This window comes from Panulirus ornatus, chromosome 20 (assembly GCF_036320965.1).
Source record: "Panulirus ornatus isolate Po-2019 chromosome 20, ASM3632096v1, whole genome shotgun sequence".
Lineage (NCBI taxonomy): Eukaryota > Metazoa > Arthropoda > Malacostraca > Decapoda > Palinuridae > Panulirus > Panulirus ornatus.
The window spans coordinates 6807662-6830000 of NC_092243.1; the positions used below are offsets into that span (position 1 = coordinate 6807662).

At 43.9% G+C, this 22339-nt stretch overlaps 1 protein-coding gene across 3 annotated transcripts in view; it reads right to left on the reverse strand.

The window, feature by feature from the left end:
* The window catches only part of LOC139755889 (dystrobrevin beta-like), a 167836-nt gene that overhangs the window by 93345 nt on the left and 52152 nt on the right, over positions 1 to 22339 (reverse strand). For 2 of the 3 annotated variants that reach the window (XM_071674598.1, XM_071674597.1), the window contains exons 1-2: positions 21367 to 22339; positions 592 to 759 (exon numbers count right to left, since the gene is read on the reverse strand). The exon at positions 21367 to 22339 is cut by the window's right edge and continues 39 nt beyond it. In XM_071674598.1, coding sequence (XP_071530699.1) covers positions 592 to 759; positions 21367 to 21535 — 337 coding nt within the window. In that variant the 5' untranslated portion in view covers positions 21536 to 22339. The remainder of the gene's footprint in view (positions 1 to 591; positions 760 to 21366) is intronic. The other variant, XM_071674599.1, reaches the window with a different exon arrangement.

A 22339-nucleotide genomic window follows, 5' to 3' on the forward strand; every position in this document is an offset into this window, starting at 1 on the left:
CAGAGGCCATGACAAGTAATACATAAAAGAAGCGCGTTACAAAAGTTCTATAATAATAATAATAATAATAATAATAATAATAATAATAATAATATCAAACAAGTGGATGAATGCAATAAGTAATGAAACCACGAGTGTTGACAACAAACAAGAGGCCATGACATGTAATACATAAAAGAAGCGTGTTACAAAAGTTCTATAATAATAATATCAAACATGTGGGTAAATGTTAGAAGTGATGAAACCACGAGTGTTGACAGCAAACAATAAGTTGATATGTACAATATTAGAAAGGGTTCAAGTTATGGGTGCTCTAGGACTCCCTCCAAGTACCGTACAAACTACGAGTTCAAATTATGGGTGCTTTATGACTATTGAATTCCCTCCAAGTACCGTAAAAACTAAAGGTTCGAGTTATGGGTACTCCGTGACTGTTGAACTCCAAGTAAGGTACAAACTACAATGTACAATCAAGCCCTCCGAGTACCATACGAATAGCACAGTGCCATCGGGAACATCTCCCTCCCTTAAGAGAAGAAATACATCCATGCACACATAAAAGAACACGGCAATTATATAGGAATGAATTACTATTAGTTTTCTTCTGAACAAAGCGGAGTTTGGCCGCAGTGCGGTAGGAGGCAAAGCGTATGGCATCGAAGTTATGATGCCTGAGGTCGGCCACCAGTAGCCGACCGTCTCCCGCCATACCACCACCATACCCTGGTGCTCCTCCTTCACCAGGCACCGCCATCGCCTCTGAAACAAAACAGAGAAAATCAATGAAAAATTGTACCCATGTGTGTAATGAAAAATTGTATCCATGTGTGTACAAAGTTCATCCGGCATATTTTCCCAGCTACACGCCCTTCACCAACAACGAACAATTTTTTTTTTTTTTTTAGGAAAAATAGGTCCCAGCAATTCATCTCTCAATCTTGCTATAAAAAAATTGCAGAGAAACTCAGGCGAGAGTATTACTAGAAACACAGCAAGTAATATCCAAACCCCTTAAAAATTCAGATAGGACGTAAACTAAAGCGGAGCAGATATATATCCTTTTTCCCGCTTTTATGCTGTTAAAAAAAAATGCCCTTAACAAAATGCTGGCCGTTATGGTCATCTGTCTGTTCAAACTATGTAGTGCACAATATTTCTCCTGTGCGAACCGAAACTATAGACCGTATGTTCGCAGTGTACTTTCATCCGCTATACTAAGGTAGCCACCTTAGCGTAAGTGACACACCCAAATGCATAAGAGCTAGAAATTAATATTTGTATAACCAAACAGCTTCGCTTTCCAAACAGTTTTTTTTTTTCTCGCTCTCCCCCTGATGCGCCAACTGTGATGAAATGCTTGTTGTTGACATTTTCCAGTACGTTCTCCCTAGAGGCTTAAGTGAGAAGCGTGACTTGGGTGTTTTCCAAGGCCTTTTTTTTTGTTCCAAATTCTTTCACTCTTACAGCCGTTTGATAGTTTTCACTTAAAATCAGATTTTGCCTTCCATTTTCAAAAGAACCGCAAACACAGCATAAACATTTTGCGTCACTTTTGAGATAATGAACAGTAATCCTGCTAGAGGGTACGAACTATCAAGCATATACTTGTAAGGGCTTTTCAATGGTTCTTCAGGTCCCAGTCTCCTTCAGACTACATGTACCCTATTCAGACTAATGAGCAGAGAAACCTGAACGTACATCCCTATGGAATGATGAGCACTAGAACCTGAATCAACTCCCCTTCAGACTCTTGTGACCAAAGGAACGCCTCTTCACATATTTGAGCAAGGGAACCTGAGCGTATTACTTTTAGGCTAATGAATACTGAAACCACAACGAGGTTCCTTTCAGACAAATGAGCGCTGAAGGACAATGGTCTCTGTAAGGAAAAAATATTCAAATAAGAGTTATTTCTGCACGCTCTTTCGTCTGACACAAGAGGGTGCTTAATGCTCAAATGTCAAACAGACAGGAGATACAATAATGTATATAAAGGAAAGTACGGAATCCCCTCCACAGACACACACGAGCTAAACGGTATACATTACTGCATGTACAAAATTACAACTGATTTTATATATCTTTACATTCATACAAACTCCTTTAGTCCTACGAAGCAAAAATAGCTTCGTCCTATTTTGATATCCACTAGGTTTCATTCAGTTACTCTTTGACTTGGTTCATTCATACTGAAACAAGGCCATGAAAATACGTGCTGCACTAGTGACCAATGAAACAATCATGTTTCCTGACAGGAAAACATATGTTGGTGATAACGAAAATTTTCTCGACCTGGAAAAGCTTATTTCTTTTGTTTCATCGAACAAAACCACGTTGATTTTTGCCATCAGCCGTTCAGTATCAAGCATGATTCTATATCTAAATGTGATCATTGGTCTTATGATAAACTTAACTCTGTACGAAAGCTATATCTAATCTTGTTAGTAACATTCAACATCCAAATAAAAAAAAAACAGCAAAATTCTACACAATACAATGATGCCAAGTTGACTTCAACGAGTAACAGATTTAGTATATGGAACTTCCAGAATATTTTGTATGCACGAGGAAAATAATAGTTCTTATATATAACTTTCCTTTAGGGTCCATCATTATACATTATCTAAGATCTTTATACTCTCAAAAAAAGTCCCGCTTTGCCATTCTCCCTTAAGGAAGCTCGGATCATGGAAACATAAAACTCAACATTGTCGGCTGATTTGTTGGATCATCATAAAGAGTAAGCCACCTAATGTCTCACACATCCTTTAAAATCACCAGACATGATGATATTACAGGTACATCTACAAAGAGGCAGAGTTGGCAGGTGATGCACTGAGCAAACTGTGGAATGGTCGTATCCAGCAACCTTCAAGTAAACAATGATACAGCTTATCAATGAAGCAGTCTAACGTTTCCTTGCTTCTGACGGTAGTGCAACCTCGAAGCTCCAGTACATCCCAGAAAGGGAGTCATGGGCATATATACAACACCAATATGCCAACTTTCATTCTAATGTGTTTACACTTCACTTTTTCATGACCTCTCTCTACCTAGAAGTGTACAAAGAAATATTGGTTTTCTAAATTTGTATAGACTTAAACAAAACACACGCAAATATATGCTCTTAAATTCAAGAGGTCAAATGTGTCCACCAGTGTTCAGCGATGATCACACAGGTTCGTACAATGACTCTTGACCCCCATCTCCCCACCTAGCTTGTGAATATATTGATAGGTGTAAAACTGCCCTTACGACACAAAATATGAATGTAACAAGTAACATTGACGTAACTATGAGATTCTCTTCGAAGGCGTCGCCTTCCACCTGACTAGAGAACCACTTATACCCTCCTCCAAGGCTCAACTTCGACAACAATAGAGCGACGTCACATGAAAGCATATCAAACGGCATGCATGTTAAAGATGAACGATCGTGAAACCCCCGTCTCGTCATTCATCAATGCTGGTGCCATTACTGAGCCGCGGCCAATAAACAAGGCCAGTATTGTCCTTCAACGAAAGAAAAAAAAAAAAAATGTCCATAAAATAAATAAAACCAGCTTTCCAGCCGCAGGGAGCCTGACCCACTCTCCCACGTCACGCGCACAAACATTATCCTATATTCAATATTGTAATACAAAGTAAACCATAACGCCAGCACAAAAGGTACGGGGAAAAAAGTATTGTTTTTGTGTGTTTCGAGTACTTTTTTCAGTTTTCAGGGACATTCTGCAGTACAGAGTGTCCGCAAAAATACAATGTCCTCCCCCAGTGTAGGACTGAGAAGGAAGCCCGATATCTCGCCTGGAAGCAAGGAAAAGTGAGTACTTGTGAGATTTCTAAGCGTACTGGGTGCCCAGAACGAACTAACAGGCGGCTGCTTCCTGCATCAATCATCAATGCCTGGCCTCATTCAGGATATCAAGACCTTAATAGAACTAAAACATAAATCTAGAATACTTCAGGAATCTTGCCAGTTCCATACTCAGACATCTACAGATGGTAATCAAGGCCAAATGAGAGATGACAAAGTACTAAAATGCAAGTGTGACATCGCCTTTGAAAAAGTATGAGGGTTGGGGAAAGGGGGATGGGTTTTTGAGGACACTGTACTTGTTGAACTTAACCGACTGTAACAGTAGTTCATGGAAGATTAAGAATTCAGAGCATGTGTTTTTATGGCTGTTACATCAGTAATATCAGCAATATTGAAAATTTCTATTCAGTGAACAAGAAGGCTATATATATATATATATATATATATATATATATATATATATATATATATATATATATATATATATATATATATATATATATATAATAAATGTCAATCATTAGCTACGAGACACAATCGTGGATAATAATGGTTAACTAATGCTTACGAAAATGCACTGTCCAAAGAAATGGACACTCGAATCCAAAATTGCTCGAGCAAAGATGGAAATGATGCTAGCAGACACTATACACCACACTGGCGTCGTCTGTTGCGCGGACTTAAAGCTAAATGATACGACATGTGACAATGAAATATGCGGGCCATTTCTGGAGTCTTTATTCTACATTTGTTTCCTTAACTCAACTTTCTGCTTCTCTCTGATTTAATTATCTTACTTGACTGACTTCTTTATCCTAAGGCTTTTGAAGGTATTGTGTATGCGTATGTGGATGTATGTCAGTCTGTGTTTGTCTGTCCCTTATGTTATTACTCCTTGGCCATTTGGCCAATCTTAACCACACTGTTTTAGAACGGAGGGGCGGAACAAGGGGTATGTTAATGAGTCGTTTAGAAACTCCTTCAGCGACCTATCTTTCACGTGGGAGTCGGGCCATATCCTTATATTCTTTTGAGTGAAAAGCGGGTTGATAATACCGTTTTCTTTCAATACATACCGTACATGGGAGAACCTTGGGGAAGACCTAAAGAGGAGCTGGGGAAGATATGGGGGAAATCTACGGAAAAACCTGGGATGATTTAGGGATAGAGTTTGGGAAGGTATGAAGAGGATCTGGGAAGGCCTGGGGCAGTCGTGCCCAGGACCTGGGGATAAAGTAGATACCTCTTTCATTAGTGGTTTTGAGTTTCAAAACAGGAGACTTGTGGTTATCTACGTAAAAAGGCAAACACCTGTGTCTATCGCCTAGCAAATCTTCGGTCACTTGAACCATTTGTAACCACAATGAGGGACGATCATTTGGAAACAATAGGCATCTTAATGGAGGATTAAAATCCCCCTCCACCTCCTCATCTTCCATGTGGGGATGGGGGGTTAACATATGGCCGCATAAACCTTGCGTGAAACCTGGGCTGATAGAAGTAGCACAGAAGTTTTTCCGCAGCCAACGTAAAGTTTGAAACGTGCCAGAGGAAGAAGAGCCTAAGGAAGACCTAAAGAACTGAAAGATATGGAGAATACCTGAGGAAGACTTGGGAGGACCCTAGGGAACCTGAAAAAGACCTGAAGAAGACTTAGGACAGTCTTTTTAAGGACCTGGAGAGGCCCTATGAAGGATATAAGGAAGATCTGAGAAGACATGGGTACAAATTAGGGAAGGTCTGGTTTAGACTTGGAAGGACGCATTGGGGAGGACCCAAGAGGCTTGGAGAAGACCTAGGGAGGACCCAAGAGGCTTTAGGAAGACCTAGGGAGGACCCAAGAGGCTTTAAGAAGACCTAGGGAGGACCCAAGAGGCTTTAAGAAGACCCAGGGAGGACCCAAGAGGCTTGGGGAAGACCAGGGGAGGACTCAGGGAGTGCTTGGATTAGCGTTTCATTCATGGCCTTAACTTTAAAAACATCACTTATGGTTTGTTATGTATATGTATAAAGAACAACAGTTTGTGCCTGTCTGTTCGTATCCGTTATCTAACTACTCTTGTCGGTTGACTACCACAAAGGGCATGTTATGGGAGGGATCACAACCCTCTTCACCCCTATCATTCACGTCGGGGTTAGGGTAAGCCGGATTAAGGACAGGTATGTACATCAGCTTATAGCCTATATTTCATCGGTGAATTATCAGATGCAAATTCTTATTGATATTGCTATTTTTGTTTACGTTTTTTTTTTACGGTAATTCCTTTATTGCTATTTTTAGTTTACTTTTTTTCCTTATTTTTTTTTTTCGTGGTGTACTCTATGTCTTGGATAGGGGACTATTTTTGCAAGGCCTGAACCGCGTTGTTTTTCCAGTACGGTTTGTTTCTCGAATCAAATTACCTTAACATCAGAGTTCAATCTAATCTCATCGAGTCAAAAGTTGTCTGAAATATTTTAGATTAAATATGCACCACTTTCTCCTATCATTCACTATATTAATGGTCAATAAGAATGTGCATGAAATTGTATCAACACTCCTGATCATTCTATTTTGGTCTTGTCAGCTCTATAGCTACCTAAACATTTTGGAATCTTTTATCTTACAGATCCGACGATTCATTCCTGCCGTCGATGAGTAATCATTTTAAAACATAAAAGAATTAATGGGGTGGGGGTGCGGGGGGGGAGCTATTTTCTATGATAACATTTTTATGGAGCTTCCCATTTTTCTTGTTCCACGCAAAACAACAAGCACAAAATAGACAACCATGGACCGGCCTTAAATCCTCACGAAGAACCAAACAAGAAAAATATAGAAGTATATAAATTGATAACAACAAATCAGCCACAAATTGACGATCTATTGATCACACACACACACACACCAACAGAAGTCAACTGTTTCTTTCCTCTGGGGAGCGTATGAAAGATCAAGGAAGGACGTGTCTCCCTCTCTTCTACAAGTGACGCGTGGGTTTAACAAGACTATATATATACCATTGCACCACTGCTATTTCGCACTTTGCGCTAAGGTCGACACCCACCATACTGCATGTGCGTCATCTGCTGAGATCAGTAACTACAATAATATATCGCCATTTATTACAACAACAGCAAATTTAGACATCCATATATATATATATATATATATATATATATATATATATATATATATATATATATATATATATATATGTTTCTTTTTTTTCAGCGTATCACAGTCAACCTGAGCCGTTGGCAGCTGTCAACTCGACAGTATTTAAGCCTGTTCCAAACGGTTAAAAGAGTCTGCCCTGAAAGGTCACAGAACAGATACTGGTAAAAACTGATTCAAAACGAAACAAGGGAAAGAAACTGTCCGGAGTATCTCGAAACTCATTAAAGTCAGAAAAAAAGTGTATCAGAGCAATTAAAAGTTATCGCCAACGATACATCCCCTTTGTAAGCGAAGGTTTTAATTTCGTTCATCTAGCTCAGTTGTGACTTTTCGCTAGCTTTGCTCGCTCCCGAAATAAAAATATAAGATGAGAGCAGTAAATGATTTTGGAACACGTCTTCGAGAGAATAAGTTGCAGACTACAGGAGATGTTATTGGCTCTGACATAATACGCTGTGAGCATGCCGTAGATGTTTATAGAAGACAATACGCGATTTCAGACTATATATGTTCAAGCGTATAATATTGTCTTCGCAAGAAGCTGGAGATGACCTTAGATCCTATCACTCGAATATGATGGCAATCGCGAACGTACACATACGGCCGGCAACGATCAGGTTATGTATGTACCTCTGCAATATTCAACCCGCTTGCTCTTGGTGCATAAAGGTTCAAGACCTCTTTTACAGGCAGCTGCCTCTAAGAATAGGCTGCAGTCCAGACAATATAGACATACAGTTAGAAGTTTCTATAATCGTATTTATCAATCAATTATCAACATACTCTAAAAGAGTCGAACGTTTCAATACGAAAAATGCCGAAGAGCTCCGGCTGCCGTGAGGGATCACGTTATTTTGCCAGGAAAAGGAAGTCATGAATTTCCTCTGAATATCTAGTGACATCTCATGTCGCCATGATGCAGGTAATCTGTGGCGAAAGATGGTCTATTCTCGTGTGTGTGTGTGTGTGTGTGTGTGTGTGTGTGTGTGTGTGTGTGTGTGTACTGATCCAGTAAGAAAAGTGAAGTAAAAAGCAAATTTGGTGGCAGCGGAGTGCGGGACACTAAATGCCAATCATTCGGTCTTTGATCCCACGACTGAAAAAGATGCTTTAACTGATGCATTTGATCTGGGTGGCGCAAGCCTAGAAACTTAAACCCCTGATCGTTATGGCATGTATGCTGTGTGTGTATGTGTGTGTGTGTGTGTGTGTGTGTGTGTGTGTGTGTGTGTAGAAATTGAAATACATGAAGGGAGGGTTTCCAACCCACCGCTTCCGACCCCTTTAGACGTCTTCTTCGACTTGCAGAGAATACGGAGGTAGAATTCTTTCTCTCCTGCTCCAAGGCTGTCAATGGACTGAACCAGGGCATGTGAGCCGTCCGGGGTAAACCATGGAAAGGTCTGTGGGAGGCCTGGATGTGGATAGGGAGCTGTGGTATCGATGCATTACACATGACAGCTAGAGAACAGATGTGGGCGGATGTGGCCTTTCTTTTTCTGTGAGGATATTCCCTCTAAGGCTCAGTCCTCTGTTCTTAACGCTACCTCGCTAACGCGGGAAATGGCAAATATGTAAATTCTATCACGTCCGACAGACATGGGTTAGGTTACGTATCTGTTGTTAGGTACATTTTCCTGACCCCCCCCCCCCCCCCCACCTCTCTCTCCCTGTTCTCCCTCGGAAGGGTGAAATATTGTTTCAACCAGTTTTCTTCTTCCTGGCCAACAATGCCAATACCATGCCATTCCTTTATTCCGGTCCAGATCAACTAGAAACCTGGCAGCCATATACGTTCTGGCTCCAATATGGCCAGACATTCTACAATTTCATTTTACTTCAACTTTCCTTTATGCGTTATAATTTCAGGGGTGTCATAGGTCGTTATCAAAACATTTGTGATAAAGCTCTGAGAGAATTTACCTGATGACTATTATTAGATAAAGAAAGTGACTCATCTTATCCATGTTACCCATCAACGCGTCATCTGACCCGTGTCAAACCTCTTCATGTCGCAAATATGACCCATAACCCACTACCAACACTTGCCCCACGACACACCACCCTATCTGACCCATGACAAGATACCACGACAAACCATCATGACAGCACCACGACACAGGACCTCTAGCACGACAAACCATGAAGACACATATATGCCAGGAAACACTTTCACATCTGAACCCCGACAAACCCTCACAAAGCAAGTCTCACGGTGTAGGATTTGGCTTCTCCCTTTAACGGTCGGAAAACGGACCGTCTACAAAGGCTGATATTGAGCATCTCTTGAAACGATCGATTCCTAGTGATGTACGACGATGAGAGATAATATACATTAATGAAATGGCGGTATAAAATTTTTGTTTTGGCAGGCATTCGGAGCACATTTACAGCAAGGATTCATAACTTGGTGGGCAATGGATACTTTCCCGGCGGTCTACGGAAAAGCCAAAATAAATTCAAGAAAACATTCGCTGCAGCACAGTTCGTCAATGCTGAAAATACGTATACTTTCTACTCTTACCTCCATGTGCATGACTATAAAAACCAAGAATAACGAGAAATATCATGGGTATTACATTAAACAAGAAAACATTGCCCTTGGATATGCTCATCTCTGGTAGCATCGTATGTCTGCCAACACCAACCACGTTGCCAAAATTATGAAACACTATCATACCGTCCTAAGCTGAGGATGATCCACAGACCAAGCGAGCGACTCTAAGTGGTTCAACTGTAAGAAAATTGGTTCAGAACCCCTGCTCTAGAGACACACAAGGACATAAACAAGTTCCAAAACCTTTGTTCTGGGGTTGAAAGGTAGTAATATTATCATTAGTTGATGTAATAGCAGATACGACCCGACTGCTGCAGGCCTGGAACCTAGCTGCTACTGAGGCCCAGAGGCCAGGTTAAGGTTACAGTGCCGGTTGTTTTCGGTACGGTCCCATTTGTTCTAAAGGTCTATGCCGGTTGCTCTAGGTAAGGTGACTCTTCTAAATACGTCGCCAGTTATTTAGGTAAGGCGATGGTGCTCGTTGTCCACTACGGTGCCGGTTGTTCTAGGTAAAGTCGGTTGTTCTCAGTACAACGCCAGTTGTTCTAGCACAGTGGAGGTAATTCTAGGCATTGTGCCGGTTGCTTTAAGTAAGGCGCCAACTGCTCTTGGTACGGCGCCGGCTGCTCACGGTACATTGAAGGTTGCTGCTCTGGGTACGAATCTGGCATGAACCTCTTCAAAGCACAGTCGTATACAAAATCTCCGTTATCAATAGCAAAGTTATCATTATCATTACCATTATGGAGCAATACTTCATAATGGTAACAACAAGGAACTTAACAGAGCCGGCGCGGCGCGTTGCTGAGAGAAGTGGAGGCAGCCCGCCAAAGGCAGAGTTATCACAGCACAGGAAATTTGAAAACGTCCTCCAGAACATCTGCCAGATTGTATACAAAGAAGTGTCCTGGGTGCCAGTTTCCATTTGGACCTCCCCGCTTCTCCATGTTACATGGCGGAGCGACAGGAGGCAAGCCATCTCCTTGCCTGATGGTCCACCTTCAAGCAACTTTTCACAATTTCTTTTTCTGACACTTTGTTTCCTGCAGATATAAATATATAGTGTTTCAACTGTTTGTCTGTTCTCCCGGTGTGGCTTTTATGTAAAGAGAAACATGACTGCCTGTATTTTTAGATACTGCACGACACAATGAAATAGTATTGTATAGCCTAGCTGAAATAATAATCATAAAAATAACTGTAAATGCAGAGTCACGAGCGAACACAAATATCTCCACTTGTACAATAATCAAAATTAACGACCTCTGAACCTTTATCGCTCCAATGCCCTAAACCGAAAATCTTAAGAAAGAGTCAGGGGCGCGGTGAAGCAAAGCACACGACAACCCGAACCCTAAGACCATTGGCCGAGCCATAAAGGATTGGCGCATAACTGTATCCCAGCGGAAGGAATAAAGATGAAATATATATATATATATATATATATATATATATATATATATATATATATATATATATATATATATATATGCTCCCATTCTTAAAGGAGGGACACAATCATCATCCTTCTATTATTTCTATCATTATTATCATTATTATTATTATTATTATTATTATTATTATTATTATTATTATCATTATTATTATTATTACTGAAAACATAAATAAAAGAATTTTCAGACAATGCAGGACACTCCGCTGAAAACCAAGGCGTGTACACTACAGTACAAGCTTTACCAGGTTTGTTGTCGGGTGATACGTTGGGCGGTCAGCTTATCCTAACTGGAATACCGCGTGTATTGATTAACTCGTAGTTCTCAGTGAAACACGGCAGTCCCGACCAGAGAGAGAGAGAGAGAGAGAGAGAGAGAGAGAGAGAGAGAGAGAGAGAGAGAGAGAGAGTGGTGCACGGGAGAGCTGCTACGTTCGATGCTTGTCAAAAGCAGAGATAATCTAGACTCGGAACAGACGTCTGACTACGAAAAGAAAACGGGTATACTAAAAGACGTCTAACACAGTCAGTGCGATATAGCTTCATTAACTGGACCGTATTCATATTTTTCTCCCCCTCGTGTATTCGAAAAGATGAGGTAGGAAAATGTAAGGTGTGGCAGCTGAAAGAACTCTGCGTATGACCGAAACACCCAACCAATTTATCAACGTTTCCCAAACGATATAATAAACACACACACACACACACTATCTATCTATCTATCTATATATACATATATATATATATATATATATATATATATATATATATATATATATATATATATATATATATTTTTTTTTTTTTTTTTTTTTTTTTTTTTTCTTTTAAACTATTCGCCATTTCCCGCGTTAGCGAGGTAGCATTAAGAACAGAGGACTGGGCCTTTGAGGGAATACCCTCACCTGGCCCAATTCTCTGTTCCTTCTTTTGGAAAATTAAAAAAAAAACGAGAGGGGAGGATTTCCAGCCCCCCCGCTCCCTCCCCTTTTAGTCGCCTTCTACGACACGCAGGGAATACGTGGGAAGTATTCTTAATCCCCTATCCCCAGGGATAATATATATATATATATATATATATATATATATATATATATATATATATACTGAAAAACATTAAATTTGGACAAAGCGTTTTCGAAATAATTACTCATCCATACTCCATCCCACCAAGCGAGGCAGCTGGGTGGGATGGATCACAACACAATATCTGCAGATGGCACAGCATAGACTTTCACGGTATACCAGCCACTTATTTAAGAAAAGAAGTACAGTACTCATTCCGTCGGGAAATACAACCTTAAGTCAAGCCAAATGACCAAAACAGCAAATCACCACTGACAAGTACTGGTCGAGTACTTTCCAAAATCAAATTTCTTTTGCTTACAGTCTTAATCGCTTCGACATACCAGTGACCTGCAAGTACAGTGGCCGATGTGGTGCGGGCAAAACATGCCCCAATCATGGCCATCTCTGGTAAAGAAAAAATATATTAAGGGAAGGGCTGGCTACCACGTTAAGGGGTGCTTGGGAGTCCGATGAAGGCGCTTGATAGCCTAGGCTGGGGGAAGCCTGTTGTGGGCGCTTGGCCCGCCCGATGTGCTTTTGGAAGCCTGGCACGGGAGGAACTGTCCAGCTTGCTGATGGCGCTGGGTCGCCTAGCGAGGGACGTTGTTAAGGGCGCTTGGAAGCATGGCATAGGATAGGCTGGCCCGCCCGTTGTGGGCGGTTGGAAGCCTGGCACGGGAGATTGTTGAAGACGATAGGGATCCTGGTATGGAAAGGGCTCGCCTAGCTTGGGAGGGGGGCCTGGCCCGCCCAATGAGGGCGCTTGGGAGCCTGGCATTGAAGCACGTTAAAGGCGTCTGGGAGCCTAGCCTAGTGTTCCATTAAGCGCAAAGATCTTTAATGAACATGACATTAGGAGACTTTAACTTACCGGTATCTAAGTGGGGGGGAAAATCGTTTTCCAGCAGCTTCGGGTGTGGGCTCTACATAAACTTGACAGTGCCCTAATACAATTTAGCGAGAAACCTAACCGCGTCGTTAACACACTGGACTTAAATTATGGTCTTGTCTGCAATACTGAGATTGGAGAATATATATATTTTTTCAATAAGTGATCATCGACAAATGAGTTAACTTTCAGCCGTGATACCCAAGAAAAGATTATCAAATTCTAGACTTGGAAATTTGAAAGATCTTCGCATGTTCAATATGAGACGATTTATAGGTGTCTGACCACCTGACTCTTAAAGGTAGAAAGGTTATATGAAAAGATTAAAGAAGGAAGAACAATTCCACAGCACTGTTCGTGGAAAGGAGGCATCATAACAGTCAATCCTTGCGTGGCTAGCCGTCACACACAAGCTATGGGAAGCAGCAGCCAGAAGCGTCTCGGCGAATAACACCTGTAGAAAAGGGAGTGAACAGCAAGTGAAGTAATGCGTGAAGAATTAATAAAACAGATGGCTTTAGATTCCATTCTCGCTAATAGGGAGGTGGACCAAGAACACCCTAAACCTAGATCCTGCACAAGTCCGACTGGTCCGAACTGAGAGAAGGGATATATATATGTGTGGTGTGAGGTGGTTTGATCGAGTGAGTAACGTAAGGGTAAGAGAGATGTGTGGAAATAAAAAGAGCGTGGTTGAGAGAGCAGAAGAGGGTGTTTTGAAGTGGTTTGGGCACATGGAGAGAATGAGTGAGGAAAGATTGACCAAGAGGATATATGTGTCGGTGGAGCGAACGAGGAGAAGAGGGAGACCAAATTGGAGGTGGAAAGATGGAGTGAAAAAGATTTTGTGTGATCGGGGCCTGAACATGCAGGAGGGTGAAAGGAGGGCAAGGAATAGAGTGAATTGGAGCGATGTGGTATACCGGGGTTGACGTGCTGTCAGTGGATTGAATCAAGGCATGTGAAGCGACTGGGGTAAACCATGGAAAGCTGTGTAGGTATGTATATTTGCGTGTGTGGACGTATGTATATACATGTGTATGGGGGGGGGTTGGGCCATTTCTTTCGTCTGTTTCCTTGCGCTACCTCGCAAACGCGGGAGACAGCGACAAAGTATAATAAATAAATATAATATATATATATATATATATATATATATATATATATATATATATATATATATATATATATATATATTCAGCGACACAGAACGAGTATTAGAATGAGGAAGGGAGGGAATGCGAGTTGGAGTGTGAAATTAAATCAGCATAAAGCGTGAACAAGTACAGTAAATGACATCATGTATGGACGGATGAAAGAGAGCATGCGATAGGACGGTCTTGAAATAATACCAGAGCATAATGTTTTAAGTAGACCTCATCACTCATATAAGATAAAAAAGGCCGCCAGGCCTTTCTTTCATATCTCGACCCTGAGGAGATGAGGGAAGCCTCCCTCCTGAATTAAGAAGACCATGGATGACTGAGGTGCACGCATAAACCCACACTGTGCTCGGCAAATTCGGCAGCAACCCAAGCCCTCGGTTTCTCATCACCAAGGGATGAATCAGCGTTCTGCCACGCATCAGGCGAGCTGTCATACATGAATCAGCTGGGAGACCTTTGCAGTGCTGCCGAAAGGAGGTGGCCTATACCTGCATAATGTTTAGACGTCTTCTCATTGCATCTATTTAACACAGAAATATATCTGAAACTACATACTTGACCTGCATCTAACTATTTAACATATATATCTATCTGAAACTACATAATTGACCTAAACTTATGAATTTGAGTTAACCTACCCTAAACGCAATAACTTAACCACTTAACCACCATACCTAACCTGTCTGAAACTTTACAACCCAACCTAACCTCAATAATATATATATATATATATATATATATATATATATATATATATATATATATATATATATATATATTTTTTTTTTTTTTTTTTATACTTTGTCGCTGTCTCCCGCGTTTGCGAGGTAGCGCAAGGAAACAGACGAAAGAAATGGCCCAACCCCCCCCATACACATGTACATACACACGTCCACACACGCAAATATACATACCTACACAGCTTTCCATGGTTTACCCCAGACGCTTCACATGCCTTGATTCAATCCACTGACAGCACGTCAACCCCTGTATACCACATCGCTCCAATTCACTCTATTCCTTGCCCTCCTTTCACCCTCCTGCATGTTCAGGCCCCGATCACACAAAATCCTTTTCACTCCATCTTTCCACCTCCAATTTGGTCTCCCTCTTCTCCTTGTTCCCTCCACCTCCGACACATATATCCTCTTGGTCAATCTTTCCTCACTCATTCTCTCCATGTGCCCAAACCATTTCAAAACACCCTCTTCTGCTCTCTCAACCACGCTCTTTTTATTTCCACACATCTCTCTTACCCTTACGTTACTTACTCGATCAAACCACCTCACACCACACATATATATATATACAGCGCTGACCCAAGACCACCTATTGTTACAATGCAAACCGTTGCCTTACCGAAGCGATAACGGAGATATAATATTGCACAATTTTCAGATTACGAAGAGATATGTTTAACTTTTATAAAGAATGTGAAACGACTACTGCTTGCAACAGGTTTCACCTCGCCGTGCACAAGCTGTAAATTACTGGCTGCAGTTAATCTGGAATGGATTTACGGGCTCCTTTGATGGCTTGGGTCCAGCACGGTGGTAAGACCCCTGACAGCAACTATTACGGTACGACCCGTGGATATTATATGGCCTGGCTTTTGACGTGATCCTAAAGCGTCGAGTCAAAGGCCGGGACATCATAACCGAAGGTCGTCCCGTCGTGCTTAAGTGAGGTCGTCCTACCGTGCTCTAAGATGTGTGTGTGTGTGTGTGTGTGTGTGTGTGTGTGTGTGTGTGTGTGTGGTGTGTGTGTGTACAAAACATCGTTATCACCAACACAATTACGACCTACAGAGTTTCGACGGCGTGGAACACTTGGGGTTATGTTGACATGAGTTAGTCTCATGAATGATTACGTATATGAGCACATTCTCTCTCTCTCTCTCTCTCTCTCTCTCTCTCTCTCTCTCTCTCTCTCTCTCTCTCTCTCTAACTCAGATCGTACAGCTTCCTGGCAGTGCGGAGCTACGTGGCAAGCGATAATAAACACATAAAACACACATCGGCCAGCGAATGAAGCCACTACAGCCAGCGAAGGGATGAGCCTCCATCATCTCCGCGACCTGATCCTGAAACTAACAGCCTCTCTCTCTCTCTCTCTCTCTCTCTCTCTCTCTCTCTCTCTCTCTCTCTCTCTCTCCTTCTCTCTCCTCTCTCTCTCACAAGCACACCAGGTCTGGGAGTCAAGCGGCACACGAGGGCGTCACAACCACCCACCAGCAAGCCTAGCAGGGGTGGGTGGGAGGGTTGGTTGGGGGTCACTGCACTGAGACACACACACACACACACAGAGGGATCGGCCATGCTAGGCGACCGTCCCCAAACATACCTCCAGACTGACTGACTTAGTGACTGACTGTTGTCGCCATGCGTCCTGGGTAGACTGCATACAGCTCCCCGACCCCCAACGCCCAACAGTGCACCTTTAAAGTCACCCAGATTTTCCCTATAACTGCTTCCACACTAGACAGATGTAATGATTCCGTTCCAGCCTTTGCAACTCAGGGTCGTTATCTTTTTCGATATCTATTTTCAAACTTCAGGCTTTCAGCCTACCGCAGAAAAAAAAAAAATTATATTACACTCGTACCGCCATTCAATTCATATCTTCCAGGAGACACTGTGCCACAGGGGAGAGCCGTACCAGACATGTATATAATGGAGGGTTCAAACTACATATTTAAAAGCCTAGGCCAAACACGTCATCCAAAGTTACGCCCTTAAACTGACGTCTCGTGGTGAGGTTATCTCGGCCGAGAGGCAGCGGGGGAATATCTGGCGAACTCACGGCGTCCGAAAAAAGACTTGAGGTCATCGCTCCAGGGGGGTAAACACACACCGCACTGAGAAGTCATTCGGACGAAGTCAATGCCTTCGCGCTGAAGCAGTTATTACATAATACTAAAGTTGTCGTACTTGGGATGATGTTACTGGATAATCTCGGATAGTCATCGTGCTCATGGATGACGGCGCCTCTGCTCAGGGTAATTCTCGTAGTCAAAAGGATCGAGTCGAAGAGTCGGGTGGTGGTGGTGGTGACCTTACTGTTACAAAGGGGGTGAGATCACCCAAACGTCATAGTTATGGGAAGAAGTCGTACTCAAGAGACTGAAATCATCGTCGAGTACTCACTAATGTAATCATCGTAACCTGGCACACAGTAATAACAGGAGACGGGTGAAGCTTTCGTGCCTGAGAAAAATAAATTACCGTGCTCAGAGCGATGAAGCTATCGTACTTTGGCCAAAGGAAACAAAACCACCGTGCTGAGAGTGAAGAAGCTATCGTACCCGAGGGAAACAAATTACCGTGCTGAGAGTGACGAGGTTTTCGTACCCGAGAGAAACAAATTACCGTGCTGAGAGTGAATAAGTAATCGTACCCGAGAGAAACAAATTACCGTGCTGAGAGTGAATAAGTAATCGTACTCGAGAGAAACAAATTACCATGCTGAGAGCGAATAAGTAATCGTACCCGAGAGAAACAAATTACCGTGCTGAGAGTGAATAAGTAATCGTACCCGAGAGAAACAAATTACCATGCTGAGAGTGAATAAGTAATCGTACCCGAGAGAAACAAATTACCGTGCTGAGAGTGAATAAGCTGTCGTAACCCGGGGAAACAAATTACGTTGAGCCTGAAGAGGCTATCGCAGAGGAAAACAAATCACCGTGCTGAGAGTGAAGGACCAATCGCATTCAGCCATCGCATTTCGAGGGATTTAATTATTGTATTCCAGGCATATTATCGGGTCTGCTGGCATTGTGCGTCCCAGATGATGAAAATGTGTCGTCGGCGGTTGATGAACACTCCCGGCGTGGACCCAACGCCCTCTCACCTCCTTAAAATCTCATCAGACGGCTTGAGCATCGCGCGGATGGACTCACCTCCGTATCCCAGCACCACTGGTCTCCTCCCCACGACCTAATATTGGTGAACAGGTCAACACAGTGTACATGGTACGACTAAGCAGTCTAAAACCTGGGACACAAGTGAAGGCGAGCAGTGTCGTTCGTGGGAAGGAGTCGGTGGTGAGGGCGCTCAAGGAGATACTGGCGGAAGAAGTGGTGATAGTTAACGGTCGTGGTGATGGTGGTAGTGACGATGGTGTTGGTGAGTGACTGGGTTGGTGGCGAGTGGTGGTGGGAATGACCAGAGGCGGCAGCAGCGGTGATGCTGGTAATGAGAAGGTGTTGGCGATGGTGGTAAATGGCGATGGTGGTGGATGGTGGTGGATGGTGGTGGCGCTGGTGATAACACCGGTGGAGATGGTGGTGGTGGTGGTGGCACCAGCTCGTCACTGACAGAGATGGCAGTGATCGCACTGACGGGCGTCAAATGACAGCAGTGGTGGCAGCGCTGGATGAAGAAAAACGGGACTGGCGGTGATGTGACTGTTGGCAAGACAGACACCGGAGGTGACGAGAGCATGTACGTAGAGCAGGCGTGAAGCACCTGCCTCCCCCTCTGCATATCACTCACACACACACACTCCTTCTTCAGTCATAAAAATTCCAATAACAACTTTTAATCTTTCTCTGACATTTGAGGATCACGTTTGAGACCCTTCCACTGGACATCCGGTGAGCGAGGTAATAACATCCAATGAACATCAGAATATCATCCTGAACATCACCCATCACTCTCAGTTGATATACCATTTCCTCATCTGGCCCTGAGGCGACGTGACCTTTCTGCCTTCACCCTGGCGCGCGCGTCGTCCATTCCTCTGTTGGGACTTGACGTTCCACGTTTCTGTCCATTGCTCAGGAAACCAACGGACCAGTTGTGACCGAGACACGGCACAGGAATGGTATACTAACCCCCCCCCCTCCTCCCCCACCCGGAGGTCGGTCCTCTTTTCAAAACTGAGTCCGGTGACGCCTACCCCCCTCCCCCCCGCCATCAATCAAGATGGCCGATGTGAACGGAGAGAAAAAAAAAAAAGAGAAATTTCTTCGGGTCGTCGCCTTACCGTCTTCGTTCTCAGGCAGAAACGGCTAATAATTTCAAACCGTAGGTAAGAAAAAAATTTGTGAGGCATTTACCTTGAGGGAAAGACCTTAAAGTTAATCATTAGTATCACCGGTTTTTACTAATAATATAAGTGAAGGCTTATTTCTTCCATTATTCAAATCAATGTCTCTAAGACCACGGCGCCGATGTCATACTTGCCCGGGCTGGGGCTATGGGCGATCGCCGCTCTCCGATCTGTGTCTGGTAACACCGGCCACCATCCCAAAATGGCCGGTGTTGGCAACAGTGACACAGTTATTGAAACGCCTCGAACTCCTCTGATTGATGGCCTAGTAGAGATCTGCTTCAAATGTGAATGTAGCTACGTGATGATATATTGGTTAATATATGATGTACGACTGGTTTTTCTGTGCCAAATGAATAATTTGGATTATCATAATCATTTTATTATCATCATTATTACGATAATAATAATAATAATAATAATAATAACAATAATAATAATAATAATAATAATAATAATAATAATAATAATAATAATAATTATTATTATTATTATTATTATCATCGTCAATTTCAATACCATCATTATCAATATCACTAATAACAATAACAACAACAATAATAATAATAATAATAATAATAATAATAATAATAATAATAATAATAATAATAATAATAATAAACCATTAATGGTAGTACAGTAGTGGTAATATCAGTAACAGTAGCAGTAATATCAGCAGCAGTACATAGTATCAGCCATAACTTCCGAGCCATAGCAGTAAAGTTAGGTTCCTCGCCGTGCGCGCCTCACACACACACCTCCCCTCACCATGAACAATGTACGCCCAGCCGGACCAAGGCGGAAAAGCATACATACCTGACGAATCCAGCTCAACGCTGAAACCCATTTCCTTTTCCATCGGTTCCGACACTGAGATTCCTGTCTGGCGCGCGCGCGCACACACACACACACACACAACACACCTATGTGGTGCAGTGATTAGCGTTACTGACCATGAGTCAGCGCGGGCCAGCCAGGGTACTGAGGTCGGCCCACACCCAACCCTGGTGTTCATCCTCACCCTCGTAGCTAGTCGATAAATAGGTACCAGGCTGGTGTGTGTGCTGTGTGTGTGTGTGTGTGTGTGTGTGTGTGTGTGTGTGTGTGTGTGTGTGTGTATGCACATAATGGATGAAGATGTGATACATATACAAAACGTTGAGATACGGGGAAACACGAATGAAAAAACCTCTCTCTCAGTTATAACACGATTAGCAATCACACAATGTGATACTATTTACAGTCGTATTCAATCACCATTTAGGAACTCATGGTTACCCTAGCGGGTACTGCTGAAGGAGGGCTTGGTCGAGACAAACAGTGAGGTAAACTGTGAGGGAGGGTGGTGGAAGCCTTAAAAAAAAATCCTACCTCATGAGATGAGGCAGTAGTTGTCATGGGGAACACTAGGTACACGAGGCAATGAGGGAACGTGAAACCTGGGTTGGGTACGAGAGTTTACCGTGAGGCAGGACGGGTGTAGCCAATGGTGGTGACGTCAGGGAAGCAACGAGGGAGGGGACTTGTAGAGAACACGGGATGTGAACGACAAGAACATGGAAGGGAACTGGGGGGGGGGGGGGGGGGACAAGGGAAAGGGAATGGTGTGGACGTGGGAGGAGTGTGGTGAAAACATGGGGAGCGGAGTGAGGAGGACGTGGGGAGGATATGTGGGTAAATTAAGGATTGGGGAGAACACTGGAAGGTTATGGGGGGTACGAATGGGGAGGATATGGGGAGTGAATGTAGGGGACATGGGGGAAGGGGAATGAAGAAAACAGAGAGAACAATGACAGAATATGGGGAGGAAATTAAAGCATGGGAGAGAACGAGAAGAACGTGACAGAGAAAGGGAAAACCACGGGAGGGTATGGAGAGAACATGGGGAGAGAAGTGTACAACACGGTAGGGAAAGGGGAGAACATGAAGGAACCGGGGGAGAACACGGGGGAGATAGAAAAACGTAAGGGAATAAGGAGGACTGGAGATCAAAGGAAGGTCGGGAAGAACATGCGGAGAGAATGTGACGAACATGGGGAGGGGACAAGATGAACATGGGGAGGGAGTTGCACAGAACACGGGAAGAGGCGAGGGAAGATGATGAGACGCCTGTTGCGAGGCATCGGAGGCATCAAGCAGTGCCTGGGAGGAGGCAACTGGCGAGAGGCAAGCAGGAGGCGAGGCATCATCATACACTACCTGGGTTGAGGAAGCCGCTGGAGGCTCGTCGCTTGGAGACGCGCGAGGAGGAGAATCCGCTGGAGGCGGTGGTGAGGCTGGAGGCGTCTGGGAGGGACTTGCGTCGTGCGGAGAACATCTTGTGCGGGTGTATTACGACAGGTTTGACGTCCAACGTCGGCCGCAACATTGGTCTACGCACGTCCACTTACTAACGCCTAGCCAGGCCTGGCCATCACCATGACACCTCAGACGTAACACATGTCCCGATCCAGGCACCGTCATGCATACGACCACCTGATCCTGCTGGCTGGGGCGAGTCCCGCCTGCTCTCTGAGGCTAGTGAGGCTGTCCGCCGCTGAACTCTGCTGTTCCTGTCCTCCGCTGCTGCTGTTGCTGAGGCGACCTCCTAGCAATGCTACTGCAGCAGTATAGTTGCTGATCTAGCCTTCTGGATGCACTTTTATCAACACACGCTCTCTCTCTCTCTCTCTCTCTTCCTAGCTCGTGAGGTGAGGTCCGTCAGAAGCAAGCGCGTTTCTCCAGTCCGATTGCGACAATGTCTCTGTGGAGACTTGACTTGGTGCTCTTATCTCCCTGGCAGGAGCTGGGGATGGTGGTAATGAGCACCACCAAGGGAAGAGCTGGCTGGACCACTTCCCAGTCAACAGGACACGGCTCCCCAGTCACACGTCACCAGCGTGGGGAAGGGGGTGGCAGAGGGAGGGGTGGGGTGGGCGAGCGGTGAGGCCAGGCCATATATACCGAGCGGGGGACGGTCAGGGCGTCGGTGTGGACGGGCCAGGAGCCGAGCGGGAGCCGGCGGCGACTGGCGGAGACTGGTGGCGGTCGGTGTACCTAGGGCCCGCGCCCTCCTCATCACTTCACAGGTGATGCGCACACGCCCCTCCGCCTCCCTCTGTGTCAAGAGCTTGCCTGCCTGCCTGCCTGCCAGCCTCCCTCCCTCCTACCACCACCGCACACCGTGCGTTAT